The sequence below is a fragment of the Prionailurus bengalensis genome, chromosome C1, assembly GCF_016509475.1.
Source record: "Prionailurus bengalensis isolate Pbe53 chromosome C1, Fcat_Pben_1.1_paternal_pri, whole genome shotgun sequence".
In the NCBI taxonomy this organism is placed as follows: domain Eukaryota; kingdom Metazoa; phylum Chordata; class Mammalia; order Carnivora; family Felidae; genus Prionailurus; species Prionailurus bengalensis.
The window spans coordinates 126,994,927-127,008,801 of record NC_057345.1 but is presented as its reverse complement, the minus strand read 5'-3'; the positions used below and the strand labels follow the sequence as shown (position 1 = coordinate 127,008,801).

Below are 13,875 nucleotides of genomic sequence, written 5' to 3'. Positions count from 1 at the left end.
TGTGTTGAAAACAACTTGGATGCACAAGTAAATAAATCCTCTTTCAGAGCCCATTAAAGTTTCTAGAAAACATTCATTGCATCAGTCAGCCAGCCACTGCAGCCAGTAATCTCCAGGGAGTTCAATATTTAGAGGAACATTAAATCTTTCAGGTTATTTAGGAGGCAATTTAATAGGTAACCCCCACCCTCAACTGGTGGGCAGCGTCCACAGATAACAGACATGGAAAAATTTTTGCATGTAGTCAGAGCTCAATAAATATTAAAGGAATACATAAATGATCAGTGATTACAGTGCCTAATGAGTCCACCTACATCTATTTAATGCATTATTGAAGATTTTCCATTTGCAATGAAAAGAATAGAAAACAATACTGTTATAATTCTAGGAGGGAAGAAATAAAAAAGTGCAATTGAAAGTAGAATTATGCACCTTGATTCCTGATACTAAGAAAAGCAGATTTAGTTGCGGAAAGAACAGCAGGGTGGAGGAAGACTGGTAGAGAGGATCATGGGACTGTGGACACTTTAGGGGGATACCTAAGAGATGAAAATGGCACCGATTTCCTAAAAATAAACTTTGTAATGCAATATTTCAAATATAGAAAGTTGTAAACAATAGTACCATGAACTTCCATATATACTCACCGGTTTAGTTTCATCAAATGTTAGCATTTTGTGGCTTTGTTTTGTGTTACATATTTTAATTATACATTTTCAAAATATATGGCTTAGAAAGTATCTTGAGGACTGGTTAAATAAATGAAAATATATCCATATGTTGGAATATTATGCAGTTATTTAAAAACCACACATTAAAAGAATTTTGATATATATTGGAAATTCTTGATTATGATATGAAATCACATATGTAGTAGAATTCAGATTTCTTTAAAATATAGATACAAGCAGAAACACACAAGCAAAAAGTCAAATGAAATATATAATAACTGGTTATTTACCTTTGGGTAGTGGGATTATGGTTTTGTTTTTCTCTTTGGGCTTTTCTGTATTTTCCAGAATTTCTTCAAAATCACTTCATAATTTGAAAAAGTATTTTTTTTCTAAAGCAAAATAATTTTTTTTTTTTGCATGTCACTAACATGGTCTTTTACACCATGGCTGCGATGAGGGTAATATTTCAGCTTCCAAATGAAAGAGTAGGAAGATAGCATGAGGGATGGAAAGTAAGAGATTCTCCTGAGCCAACTCTGGGCTGATCAGGGAAGCATTTCTACCTGTCCCTCTTCTAGTGGAATGGCCCATTCCTTTTGGGGGACTCTGTCCACATTTCCTACTGTGTGTAGCATGTCATCAGGCATCTTTCTCTCCCCCTGCCAGGGGAGTGGCACACTGATATTCTGTCCTCCAGCACCGAGCACAGTGCCTGGCCCAGTTGCACGTTGGCTGAGCGAGCGCTGCATACTCACTGCATAGATGGGGAAGAGTTCCTGCGCGTTCAGGTCCCATTCATTGATGTGGGAGCCAATCTGGACCCCTGGAAAACCCAGCTCCTTCACACAGCGCTCCATTTCCTTGACGGCCAGCTCAGGGGCCTGCATGGGCAATGTCCCCAGACCCACAAACCTCCTGGGGTGCTTTGCAACAGTGGCAGCTAGGTCGTTGTTTAAAAGCTTGCACAGGTCTAGAGTGTCCTGAGGTTTGGCCTGGTAGAAACAGGTAAGGGAGAACCATAATGTTCAAAACCTATACTTCTTTAGATATTTGCTCTGAACAACACCTCCCTTGGGCTGAACCATTTGTCATTCTCTATGGCTTTACCCCTCAACACGCTGGGGCACATTCAAATAGGCACTGGCTGCAGGGGACCCTGAAGCAGATAACTGTAAATGCAAAGAAAACTGCTAGTATATTGCTGATTGATTAGAAAATTGAAGCTATCATTGGAAGGGATAGACACAGTTACTGGACCTGCTGTCATTCTGTAGAAGAGATGGAATGAGGATGGGCCACACTCCCCCACCCACCCCAGCTCAGACAGGGCCTGAAAGGCTGAACACAGAGCACCACAGCTCCTCCAGGCAGGAGGCAAGGCCTGGTGAGTGCCCCACACCACCAGCAGCACACCTCCTTGGCATACCTCATCATGGGACCCCCTCCTGTCCCTGTCTGTGTTCCTCTGCATCCTTCCCATTGGCGGTGACACTCAAGAGTTACCTTAGCAAAATGTTGAATGCAGATGGTTGGCTCTCTGTTCCCCTAACTTTCCCTTCTTTATTGTTCTCTTTCCTTTTAACTTCATCCCACCCCACTGCCAGGAATTTGGTACTCTCTTGAAATTCCAGTGGTCCAGTCAAAATGGTATGCAATCTTATAAGTTTGACCATATTGAAATCTTAGGGCATTTTTATTTTAAAGAATGAGTCTAATCACAGGAACGGGTAAAGACTAAAACACTAATGCTGGACTATGAGCACAGGTGGGGGGAACTATGTGGGAGCAGGTGCTATTTCCATTGCTCCTTAAATCACAACACAAATGAATATTTACTTGGTTGAATGGATACTTAGTGCACCCCCAGCTATGTACAAAAATGACCTTCCACAGGCTTGCGATCATGCCTGAAACTCAGCATGTGAGACTTGATCACTTGGGGAAAGGCATCCAACTGCAGGAATCCCATTTTGAACCGTGTGTTTCCCTGGGAGAGGCAACATATGAGGCCATTATTATCGCTCTCACTCTGTAATCATTGTCGTCTCAGAATAAACTTGCTTGTCATTTACTCAGCAAGGCAGTGCAGGAATGAATCATGAGACAGGCAAGTTCTGATGGGATTAAGGTTGAGTCTAGAACTGACCCATTCAGTGGAAATGTAATGTAAGTCACTTACTGACACGTGGCTCCTGGCTACCATTCTGGACCGCGTGGGTCTCGAGCAAGAACATGACTAGGAAAAAGGCTGGGGAAGCGACACTGCAGTGTGAGAAGCTGGGGGTGACTGCTGGTCTCTAAAGAGAAGGAGAATTGGTGTGTGGGGGGGTGATGTCAAGACTTGAGGTATCTGTCTACTCTCTTGTGAGCCTGACATGGGCCTCCATCCACCAAGGAGATGATTTCAGGTTCACACTTACCCAGTAACTAAACATGACAGGAACTGTGGAAAGAGCTTGCACGGTCACCCCTAGACACAGACACAAAAAAAGACAAAGACAATGAATGAATAGTCCAGTCACTCTTCCGGCATTCCCAGGCCCAGGAAGTCTCCATCTCCATCTCCCCTCCCCTGCTGTTCCTCCCGTCTCTCTTCTCTCAGGCTCTCTGCCGCAGGCCTCCCTTATCCCTCAGCCCCAAATCTAGGGGGAGGGATGAAGGCTGGACAAAAATGACATCATTCAAGAAAAAATTAATTTGCCCCATTTTTCAAGAGCTATTTCTACCCTCCTTCCTGTGAAGTTTTATTTAAGCAAGTCATTTTTCCATTAATTCTTTCAGAGCTTTTCATTTTAGTTCATGGGTGACAGTTTCTTAGCCACCTTCCCTTTTAATTCATCTCCTAAGGGACTCTGGGTGGAGTCCCACTGTCTGGAATGGAATGCCCAGAATGGGTCTCTGGGTTTGGTCCCAGAATCCAGCAACCAGGATGCCTAAAATCTCTTGTCTTCAAGCTTCTGGAGCTGGGGTATTAGGAGAGATGCTGCCCAACCGAGCTGGTTCCTCCTTCTGCCTTACCCACATCCAACCCACTAGCAAGTCCTGTTAGCTCTACTCCAGTTCCTTTCATTGCCCATCTTTCCCATTTCCTGCTACTACCTGGTCCAAGCCACAGGCATATGTGGACCACTACAGAAGCTCCAAACTGGTCTCCTACCCTCATTCTTGTTCTCGTACAATTTGTTCTCTGTTCAGAAATCAGAGTAAGAGGTAAAACTCAGATCAAGTCACTTCCTTGCTTAAAGCTTCCAAGGACTTTTCATCACACTTAGAGTAAAATCTAGACTTGAACATGGTGTAGGAGGCCCCACACAGTCTCTCCCAGGGCTCCCATTGCTCTTTGTTGGCCTCCTGCCTGTTCTTTGGAGCACTTTACTGTCCTGCTGTTCCACCTGCCTGGAATGCTCTTGTTTGGGCTCATCATAGGATAGGCTCCTTTTCACCTTTAGTTCTTGGTTGAAATGTCAGCTCCTGAGAGAGGTCTTCCCCAACTCCAGCCACTCTCTCACCCATTGTTCCATTCCTTTCCTTTTCTATGCAGTCTGTCACTACTGTGTTTAGTGGATCACTCTGTGGTTTCCCCTCCTTGAAGGTAAAAACCACGTGAGCCTGTCTATATCTCTAGTGTCCAGAGAGGTATCTGGCATGTAGACCAGACCCAATGAATGAAAGAATAAACCATTATTTAGTGAGGACTAGAGATGACAGTGTTTGATTAGAGAGCACTGTCAAAACATTGTTACAAGATAATATTTACATTCATTGATTAGTAGAAAACAGATAAGCTCCTTTCAATTGTAAAATCTTTACGTTTTACCTGAATATTTTTGCTTACATTGCTCTATTTCATTTCTACAGTTTGTGGATTAGGTGTGAGGTCACATGGCTTAAAAGTGGTGGAATGAGGCTCCTGTCCAGCGTTGCTCTTTCCCTATACCCCAGTGGCCATTGCATGTCATAGATCTCATGTTAGCATGGTAAATTGCACAATTTGTGAGTTGGTTGGTTTGGATACATATTCTTTGGTCTCTGGGAGCTGAAAGGGAAAAAAATCAAATCTAATCCAATTGGAGCTTATATGTTTTAAAACAGGGGTCTTGGACTCTATGACATAGCACGATATTCCCGAAATTTACCTGTTGATTAAAATGGTAAGGGATGTTGTTATAAAAAAAAGTGCCTAGGCCCTCCTTTGGACATTCTGATTCAGTGGATGGGGCCCAAAAAAGAATTTTAGCAAGCACCACAGGTGATCCTTATCCTGAGAGAGGTTTGGGGAAAGCTTTTGTGGTGGAATGAGAGAAGCAGCCCTAGGTACAATCCTAGCTCTGCCATTTACTAGCTGTGTGATCCTGAGAAAATTACTTAACCTCCTTGCATTCCTTAGGTAATAATAGGTACTGTTGAGGGAGGATTAAATGTGAGCAGGTATGTGCTCACATCCCTCTGACTTCTCTGGGACTTTTAGCTTCCTTCATGTAGAGAGGATGAGCTCCCACTTCATCCCTCACCAATTCTAACCTTCCTGGGTTGGTTCCAGAACCAGCTTCAAGAAGAATTCAACCTAGTTGAGGGCTTTGGAGATACAAAAATGTCATCTCATTGATATCTTATTTTGGTCTTTCTCAGCTCTGTGTTGGATCTTGTAGTGAAGAGACCCAGCGGCTGCCAGTTACATTTCTCTCCCGGTGAAGATGGCATGGATTTCTGGAATCTTCTATGCTGGGCCTTCATCATTTTATTTTCTTACCTCCATGGAGGTGGTAGGATATAGTTGTTAAGCCTTTGGGTCAGACTGTCTGGGTTCAAATCCTGTTTCTGCTCTCTACAAGCTGTGTGATATTGGACAAATTGCTTAACCTCCATCCCTCAGTTTCTTCATCTATAAAATTGGCATAATAATAGATACTGTCTCCTAGTGTTGTTATAGTGAGTTAGTTGAGTTAATACATGGTAGGTGCTGAGAGCTGTGCCTAGCACAAAGTAAATGCTCAGCAAAGGTTAGTCACAATGGTTCTCTCAAGGATAACCATGGAATTAAACACAAAACAAAAACTGAAGGAAGCACACTTCATCTAAACTGCAGTCATATAGGCAGTGGTTCTGACACTAGTTATCTGAGTGTCATTTCCACTAAGTTTTCTTTGAAAGAGTGGGTACTTGCTCAAGCTTCACATTTAAATTATTTTTTAACATTTTAAATTTATTTTTGGAGATAGAGCACAAGCCAGGAGGGGCAGAGAGAGAGAGGAAGACACAGAATCTGAAGCAGGCTCCAGGTTCTGAGCTGTCAGCACAGAGCCCAATGCGGGGCTCTACCCATGGACCGCGAGATCATGACCTGAGCCCAAGTCAGACACTTAACCAACCGATCCATGCAGGGGCCCCTCAAGCTTCACATTTAGAGCAAAACCTTGCTCTTTGCTCTAGGTCTGGGAAGCTTGTTCTGTCTTGCTCCCCTCCCACCCCATGTGGCATATACTCTTGTGTTCTGTGGAATAGTCTACAGAAATGCTTCAGACTTTCTGCAATGTTCAATTTGAATGCCAGTTATTTTTTTTATTTTTTAAACTTTATTTATTTATTTTGAGAGAGAGAGAGAGAGCATATGCATGTGGGGTGGGGCAGAGAGAGAGAGAGAGAGAGAGAGAAGGAATTCCAAGCAGGCTCTGCACTGTCAGCTTGGAGCCCAGTGTGGGTCTCTAACTCACGAACCTGTGAGATCATGACCTGAGCCAAAACCAACAGTTGGATGCTTACCCAACTGAGTCACCCAAGTGCCCCTGAATGCCATTTAAATATACTTTTAATTGTTTAAAAAATATATGTAAAGCAGTGCCTGACCAAAAGTATCCTAGACCAAATTCTTTTTTAAAATTTTTTTTAATGTTTATTCATTTTTTGATAGAGAGAGACAGAGAGTGAGTGGGGGTGGGGCAGAGAGAGAGGGAGACACAGAATCCAAAGCAGGCTCCAGGCTCCAAACTGATAGCACAGAGCCTGACGTGGGGCTCGAACACACGGACCGTGAGATCATGACCTGAGCCGAAGTCAGACACCCAACTGACTGAGCTACCCAGGTGCCCCTAGACCAAATTCTTAAAAAAAAATTTTTTTTAAATGTTTATCTATTCCTGAGAGAGAAAGAGAGAGAGAGTGCCTGAACGCATGAGCAAGGGAGGGGCAGAATGAAAGAGGGACACAGAATTGGAGGCAGGCTCTAGGCTCTGAGCTCTGAGATGTCAGCACAGAGCCCAGTGCGGGGCTCAAACTCACAAGCCATGAGATCATGACCTGAGCTGAAGTTGGATGCTTAACTTCCATCCAGGCACCCCATCCAGGCGCCCCAATCCTAGAACAAATTCTAACATGCTAGAGACTACCTCCTCATTTGGGGCTGGCAGGTTACTCATTTTGTGCAGACTTTGGAATAAAACATCTTCTGCTGTCTCTGTATATATTTGAAGATCTTACAAATTGGTCTTTGATAAAGAAGCTGCTCTTTCATTTATGTATATGCATTATTTATTTTCCATTTTAAATCTAGACCACTAATGTCAAATTTTAGGCCTGATGGGGTTGCAGTGGTGAGTTCCCCATCATAGCACATGGGCACAGCTCTTGCATGTCCAGAGGCTCAGTGTAGCTTCTTGGAGCATATATTCCTCAGGTGGCACAGTCAACCAGGTAGTAATAAGTGAAAGCACAACATGGCCATCATACCTTATTTTAGATAGTCTTTGAAATTCTTTTTTCTTTAAAGTATATTTATTTTGAGAGAGAGAGAGAGACAGAGAGAGAGAGTGGGGGAGGGGCAGAGACAGAGGGAGAGACAGAGAGTCCTAAGCAGGCTCCACGCTGTCAGCATAGAGCCTGACATGCAGCCTGATCTCACTAACTGTGAGACCATGAGCTGATCTAAAATGAAGAGTTGGACACTTAGCTGACTGAGCCACCCAGGTGGCCCTGAAATTCTTTTAAATTCTAATTCTAATTTTAAATTATAAATCCTTTATATCTTAAATATAAGATAAGGAAAACCAAGCAGTTCTTAGAAATTGTTAGTGATTCAGCTTTGAAACAAGACGTTCCTAATTCTCCTCTTTCAGAGTTCTGGATTAGTTTCATTGTAGAGTATTCTGAGATTATATGATTAACTTTCTTTTTAACTATTACCCTTCCCACCCCTTGTATGTCAATGGGGATGTTCTGTGTACTGTGCACTGAGACAAACCATAGAAAGAAAATGGATTCCCAAATCTGACTAAACAAGCAATTGGCATCCTTAATCTGTGAATTCTAATTTTTACTGTTTTAGTTGACTTTATAGTAAGTAAAGACATTTGAAGTTAAAAAGTTTAAAGTAATAAAATACCACTTTTATCTTTTTTGATGACATAGCATTCTACTTTAAAATATGGTATACCTAATAAAAAAAATTTAAATCCACACTCTAAAAACATTGTAAGTGGAAGGGCCCATCCCTCCCCCAGCAAAGCTGTAATAGGCTAGCCTGTGGTAAAAAGGCAATCAGAAGCTGTTTATCACACAAATCACATAAAGTGGTGGTCAACAGATTTTAGACACAGACATTCCTTTTACATTAGATGCAAACATTGGTAGCATTTCTTGTCGTAAGTACCTGTTTGGTCCATTTCTCTAATACGAACTTCTGGATCCCAGCAGTTCTCTTGGACCACTCTGAAGACCCTCCCATCTTTTAGCATCTTTGCTTCCCCCTAGGAGACAAAACTCACATCAGCAAAAGGTGGCCTAAGCTTACTTATTCTTCATTGTAGGCTTTGGAACATGGTTCTCCCCTAATGTTTTTAGGGGTTTTTTACTTAGTCCTCAAAGAAGTAGAAGTTTGTTCATTTAACAGGCCTCAGCTTTTTATCCTCATGCCTTAATGTTGACTTTGAATCAAAGGGGTGTGCTCTGTGAGTGTCTGTGGCTGGATATAGAGAGAAAAAGTTCATGGCCATAGCCCTTTGGGGCTGCATACTGAGGATGGCTGGTCACCTTGCTGATCTGAACTGCTCACTGCAAGACCTGAGAGGATGGCCCAGTGTCTGGAAAAATCCAGATCCATAACATTTTAGATTTGGAAAGGGCCTCTAAGATAGACATCTAGTCCAACCTTTTTGTTTTATAGAGGAGCAACAGATGGATAGTGACAGTAAATGATTTATCTAACAGAGCAAGTTTCACTGATGTCAACACCTGCAGTAGGAGGCAGGCAATGAAGTGAATCACTTTAGTAGCATGTATGAAATTTGGTGCTGAGCTGCTGGTTTCCACCAGGCATCATGTCTGCCTGTATACACCATGTTTAATACTCAGTGCAGGGATCCTCTAAATTGGACTTCCATTTGGTGATCCCTAGAGAAAAGCGAAAGGTCTTATCCAGGTCTTTGATATCAGAGTGATCAGGTACAAATCGCCATTCTACCACTTACTGTGTAGCCTTGAGCAAGTTAAAAAAACACCTCTGAGACTCAGTTTTCTCATCTTTAAAATAGGAATAATAATGTTACTTACCTTGAAGGGATGTTGTAAGCATGGAATGGGTAATCCATATAAGGATTACCATATAAGGTAATCCATATAAGTGGAGTATCTGACACATGTTAAGTGTTGGTTATTGTAAGTATTTGCTATTCATGATGTATGGCTAATTAGGGACTAGACTATCCCCTGATATTCCCCTGCTTTGAGGGCACACTACCTCTGTGGTGCTTCAGGGGCTCAGACTTGCCTTTGGCCCTATACGATTTGGCCTAGTGGGTATGTGGTGATCAAAGGCCTTGTGCTCTGCTTGGTGGAGTCCTCTGCCCTTCTGCTCGTCCTCTTGGCTTGATCATGAGTTGCACACAGGCCTTGCCACAGCTTCCTTCTCCATCCTTCTATTCCATGGATAAGACCTTCCCTGCCTCCTACATGGAGAAAGCCAGCTACTTTTTACCTTCACGTGTGGCAGACCGTTCATATTTGGCATGCATAAGTAAGACCTCAGATTCATGTTTCATTTCTTTGTAAAAAAATTTTTTAGTGTATATTTATTTTTGAGACAGAGAGAGAGAGAGACAGAGAGTGAACAGGGGAGGGACCGAGAGAGAGAGGGAGACACAGAATCTGAAATAGGTTCCAGGCTCTGAGCTGTCAGCACAGAACCTGATGTAGGGCTTGAACTCATAAGCTGTGAGATCATGATATGAGCCAAAGACAGACACTTAACCGACTGAGGCACCGAGGCGACCCTATGTTTTCATTTCTGATGGCTGTGGAAAAGGTCAGCAAGCAAGTGACTTGTGTAACTGAGACAGATGTCTACAACTCGGCAGACTTGAGTCTCTGGACATCAGGATTGATTTCAGTTCCCATCCTTTTCTGACCTGGCAGCATCTGAACAACCTTCCCAGATTGGGAAATCTCCTATGAGAGTCTTGGTGGAGGCAGGTCCCAGACTCCCTTTGATAAAACCCCAAAGCTCCAATACTTGCTCTCCTTGCCCCAAGCTTGACCAGTCAATGCTTGGGTTTTAATCACGATCAAGGGATGCAAAAAGACAGGATCAGTGAATTTATTCTCCCAGCAATGCCAGCAGTGGCTACATGCTGTGTCCATTGGCAGTGGTACCAGTGGCAGTGTCCAGTGTCCAGCTAGGAGGCAGCAATGCCCCAGCCAGGCTAGTCCTGTGGTGTGGCATTGGCTGTGGCATTGGCATTGGCTGTGGCTTCAATCACCTGCACATCTTATGATTGTGGTTCCCTAGGCATGTGTAATTCTTGAGGGGCTTAAAATACTTGCAACTAATTCCTTTTCTGCTTAAACTAACCATTGTTGGTTTTTGTTATTTGCCACCAAGAATCTTGAATGATACTGATTGCACAAAGAGAATATAGGAACACATGTCTTTCCATTTGGTGAAGAAGGGAGGGGAGAGGAATGACGGTAAAAGAAAAAATCAAGAAATAAACTTTTATTTGCCAAATTAGAGGCTTTATGTTTCTTTTACTCCTAAGTAGGGAAGCTTAAACACCATAAAATAATCAGAATAGCAGAGTGCTGAAGAGCATGTATTCTGACAAACCTGGGTTTAAATCTCATGAAAATACTTACTACAGTAGAATTGGCCAAGTTAGGGGATTTCTGGGCTGAAGCCTCACTTTTTCTATCTGCAAAATGTAGATGATTATATTTGTCATGCTTGTGGCCACCCAGCATCCTTGGAACACTTCTGTGTGTAAGGGAAGTTTATGAGAGAGATTCCCGACTTCACTTTCCCAGCCTCCCTTGTATTGAGGGTACTAACATGCGTGTAAAAGCTACCTTCTGGTACGGGTGCTGTCTGAGGTATCAGACGTGGCTAGAGCAGAAATGGTAGCACTTTGGTCTCCAGTCTCAGCCTGAGTGTGAGGTTCCTGTCTCTGGCTAGAAGAGGCAGCACTTGCATCTTTGCTGACACAGCCCCCCCCCCCCCCAGGTATGATTGGGCATTGTGCATGTTAGCACAGCCTCTTGGATTGATCTTTTGTCCTCCCAGGAGGTCTGTGAGCTGCCTTTCCACTTAAGCAAGCTAGAGTGGGTTCTTTGTTTGCATCTTAGAACACTGAGTGAAACAGGAGATTCAGTAATAGAATGTTTAAAAAAATTTTTTTAATGTTTATTTAGTTTTGAGAGAAAGAGAGAGTGTGTGTGCGGGTGAGAGGCAAAGACAGAGGGAGACAGAGGATCTGAAGCAGTCTCTGTGCTGACAGCAGAAAACCCAATGCGGGGCTCAAACTCATGAACTGTGAGATCACAACCTGAGCCTTAATTGACTGAGCCACCCAGGTGTCCCAATAGTAGAATGTTAGTAAAGAATTTAGCACCAGGTCAGAGAATATGCTCAATCATTTTGGACCAAATTTTACCATATATTATCAATGGCAGGGGAGGAAGTTGGGTTTTTCTGGGAGATAGATGAGTAAGTTTTGGTTTCAGACAAAGAAGAGCACATTAAAGCAGAAATGAGTCATTTAGTTCAACTCTTGCATCTTATGGATGCAGTGACTTATCCAAAGTCATACACTAAGTTGGTTTAGGGCGGGGATAAGACCCAAGTTTATGGAGCCATTTTCCACACCACCACACTGATATTGGTAATTGGGGGCTATCTAGTAGGCAAAGGTTAGTTACTATCATTTCCTAAACGTTCTGATCTTTTGAGGGGATTGTACTCATTGCATGGCAGGAGAATCAGATTCACTAAACCTCTCTCTCCACATCCTTCCTGTTGGATCCATGGTAAGGCTAATGAATGACAGTAACTGTCAGTAGAACTCTTCCTGACTGTCAAGTACCACAGAGAAGTGGCTGTGTCCCATAATAGGCTCCCAATTCTCATTGTTTCTTCAGCCAGAATTTTGGGACCTGACAGCCATTGTTAAGAATCAATTCTTGGGGCGCCTGGGTGGCGCAGTCGGTTAAGCGTCCGACTTCAGCCAGGTCACGATCTCGCGGTCCGGGAGTTCGAGCCCCGCGTCGGGCTCTGGGCTGATGGCTCAGAGCCTGGAGCCTGTTTCCGATTCTGTGTCTCCCTCTCTCTCTGCCCCTCCCCCGTTCATGCTCTGTCTCTCTCTGTCCCAAAAATAAATAAAAAAAAAACGTTGAAAAAAAAATTTAAAAAAAAATCAATTCTTGATCCCTCTCACTTTACATTTGGGGACCCAGTGTCTTTTCAGGGCTGCAAATGTGCCTCAGAGGGCAGCACTTGGTGCTGAGGGTAGGACAGAGGAGTCTCTTGGGTTATGTTTTTAATGTTAACATCAGTGTCAACGAAGATCTTAAACTAAACTAATAACCAAATAATTGGAGTAAGCTGCTCTAATTTATTCAACCCACAAACAAATTTCATTTTTCTAAACTCTCTAAAGAAAACCAAGTTCTTTTTTTTAAAAGCTTCCCAACCAACGATTGCCACCCAGAAAAACCATTTCAAATATACCTCTAATATTTTTAAAGCCAGAACACCATGACATAATAGAAATCATGGTATTGAAGAAGTCAGGAGACCAGGATCCTATCTGTAAACACTTAACCTCCCAGAACCTCAGATACTAACTATAAAATAAGAGTTTAGAGTAAGTGATGTGTAAGGTCTCTTCCCAGGATGGTGTAATATGCTGCTCCAATCCTCCTGCAGGAATAAAAGACCTTTTCTCCCAGCTTCTGGGAGTGTTGCCGACAGCTCTGGGCTATCAGCCCCTATGGGAGATAGGAAGACTGCCTCAGTTGAGAAGAGTCACCTCCCTCCCTCCAGGTCCTGCTTCACTTCCAGGGCAGCCCACTTCCAATGACTGGTTGACACAGAGTTATAAAGGCCCCTCTCTTTGTCCTCCCGCACCCCCAACTTGGGACAGTTCTGGAGGTTAGCTTTAGAGCTCCAGGTAGGGTTGGCTGAGGCTCCACTGAAACATCACAGCTCAACATTGCCTTCTGTTCTATCCTGCTTCGTTCTCTTCACTTCCCACTGGTGTCCATTGTCCGACACTTCCTGATAAACCTCCTGCATGCTAATTTCTGTCTCAGAGTCTGATTTCCAGGGACCCTAATCTGTGACACTTCTGGTTTTCACATTCTAATTCTTTTTTTTTTAATTAAAAAAATGCTTATTTATTTTTGAAAGAGAGAGAGAGGGAGACACCAGGCTGTCAGCACAGAGCTCAACGTGGGGCTTGAACTCAAGAACCTTGTGACCTGAGCCAAAGTTAGGCGCTTGACTGATTGAGCCACTCAGGTGCTCTTCACATTCTAATTCTAATACTATCCATAAATAAGTTCCAATATGGCTGGTATTCAAATGACCGGTACTGCATGTGTCATTAAAAGTGTGTGTGTGTGTGTGTGTGTGTGTGTGTGTGTGTGTATTTAAGTTTATTTTTTTATTCTTGAGACAGAGAGAGAGAGAGCATGAGCTAGGGAGGGACAGAGACAGAGAGAGGGAGACAGAATCTGAAGCAGGGTGAGCTCTGTGTTCTTTATCCACTTGAGTGGCTTCCTGGCTCCCCAGTGACCGAATGAGAGATAATAGAAAAAATATTTATTGGTCTCTGCCCCTGGTTCCTGGCACAAAGCTCCCAAAACCCTTGTAATTTCTTAAGTAATAAGAACCCTAGGAGCATCTCTTACTTTAACATTTGGTCTTTGAACCCCTTAC

General features: G+C 43.0%; 1 protein-coding gene across 2 annotated transcripts in view; it reads right to left on the bottom strand.

The window, feature by feature from the left end:
- Positions 1-13,875, bottom strand: part of ACMSD (aminocarboxymuconate semialdehyde decarboxylase) — a 54,870-nt gene that overhangs the window by 31,343 nt on the left and 9,652 nt on the right. The window contains exons 3-5 of one of the 2 annotated variants that reach the window (XM_043573272.1): positions 8,317-8,413; positions 3,095-3,144; positions 1,430-1,666 (exon numbers count right to left, since the gene is read on the bottom strand). In XM_043573272.1, the coding sequence (XP_043429207.1) occupies positions 1,430-1,666; positions 3,095-3,144; positions 8,317-8,413 (384 nt within the window). Of the gene's footprint in view, positions 1-1,429; positions 1,667-3,094; positions 3,145-8,316; positions 8,414-13,875 lie in introns of those variants that run through there. The other variant, XM_043573273.1, reaches the window with a different exon arrangement.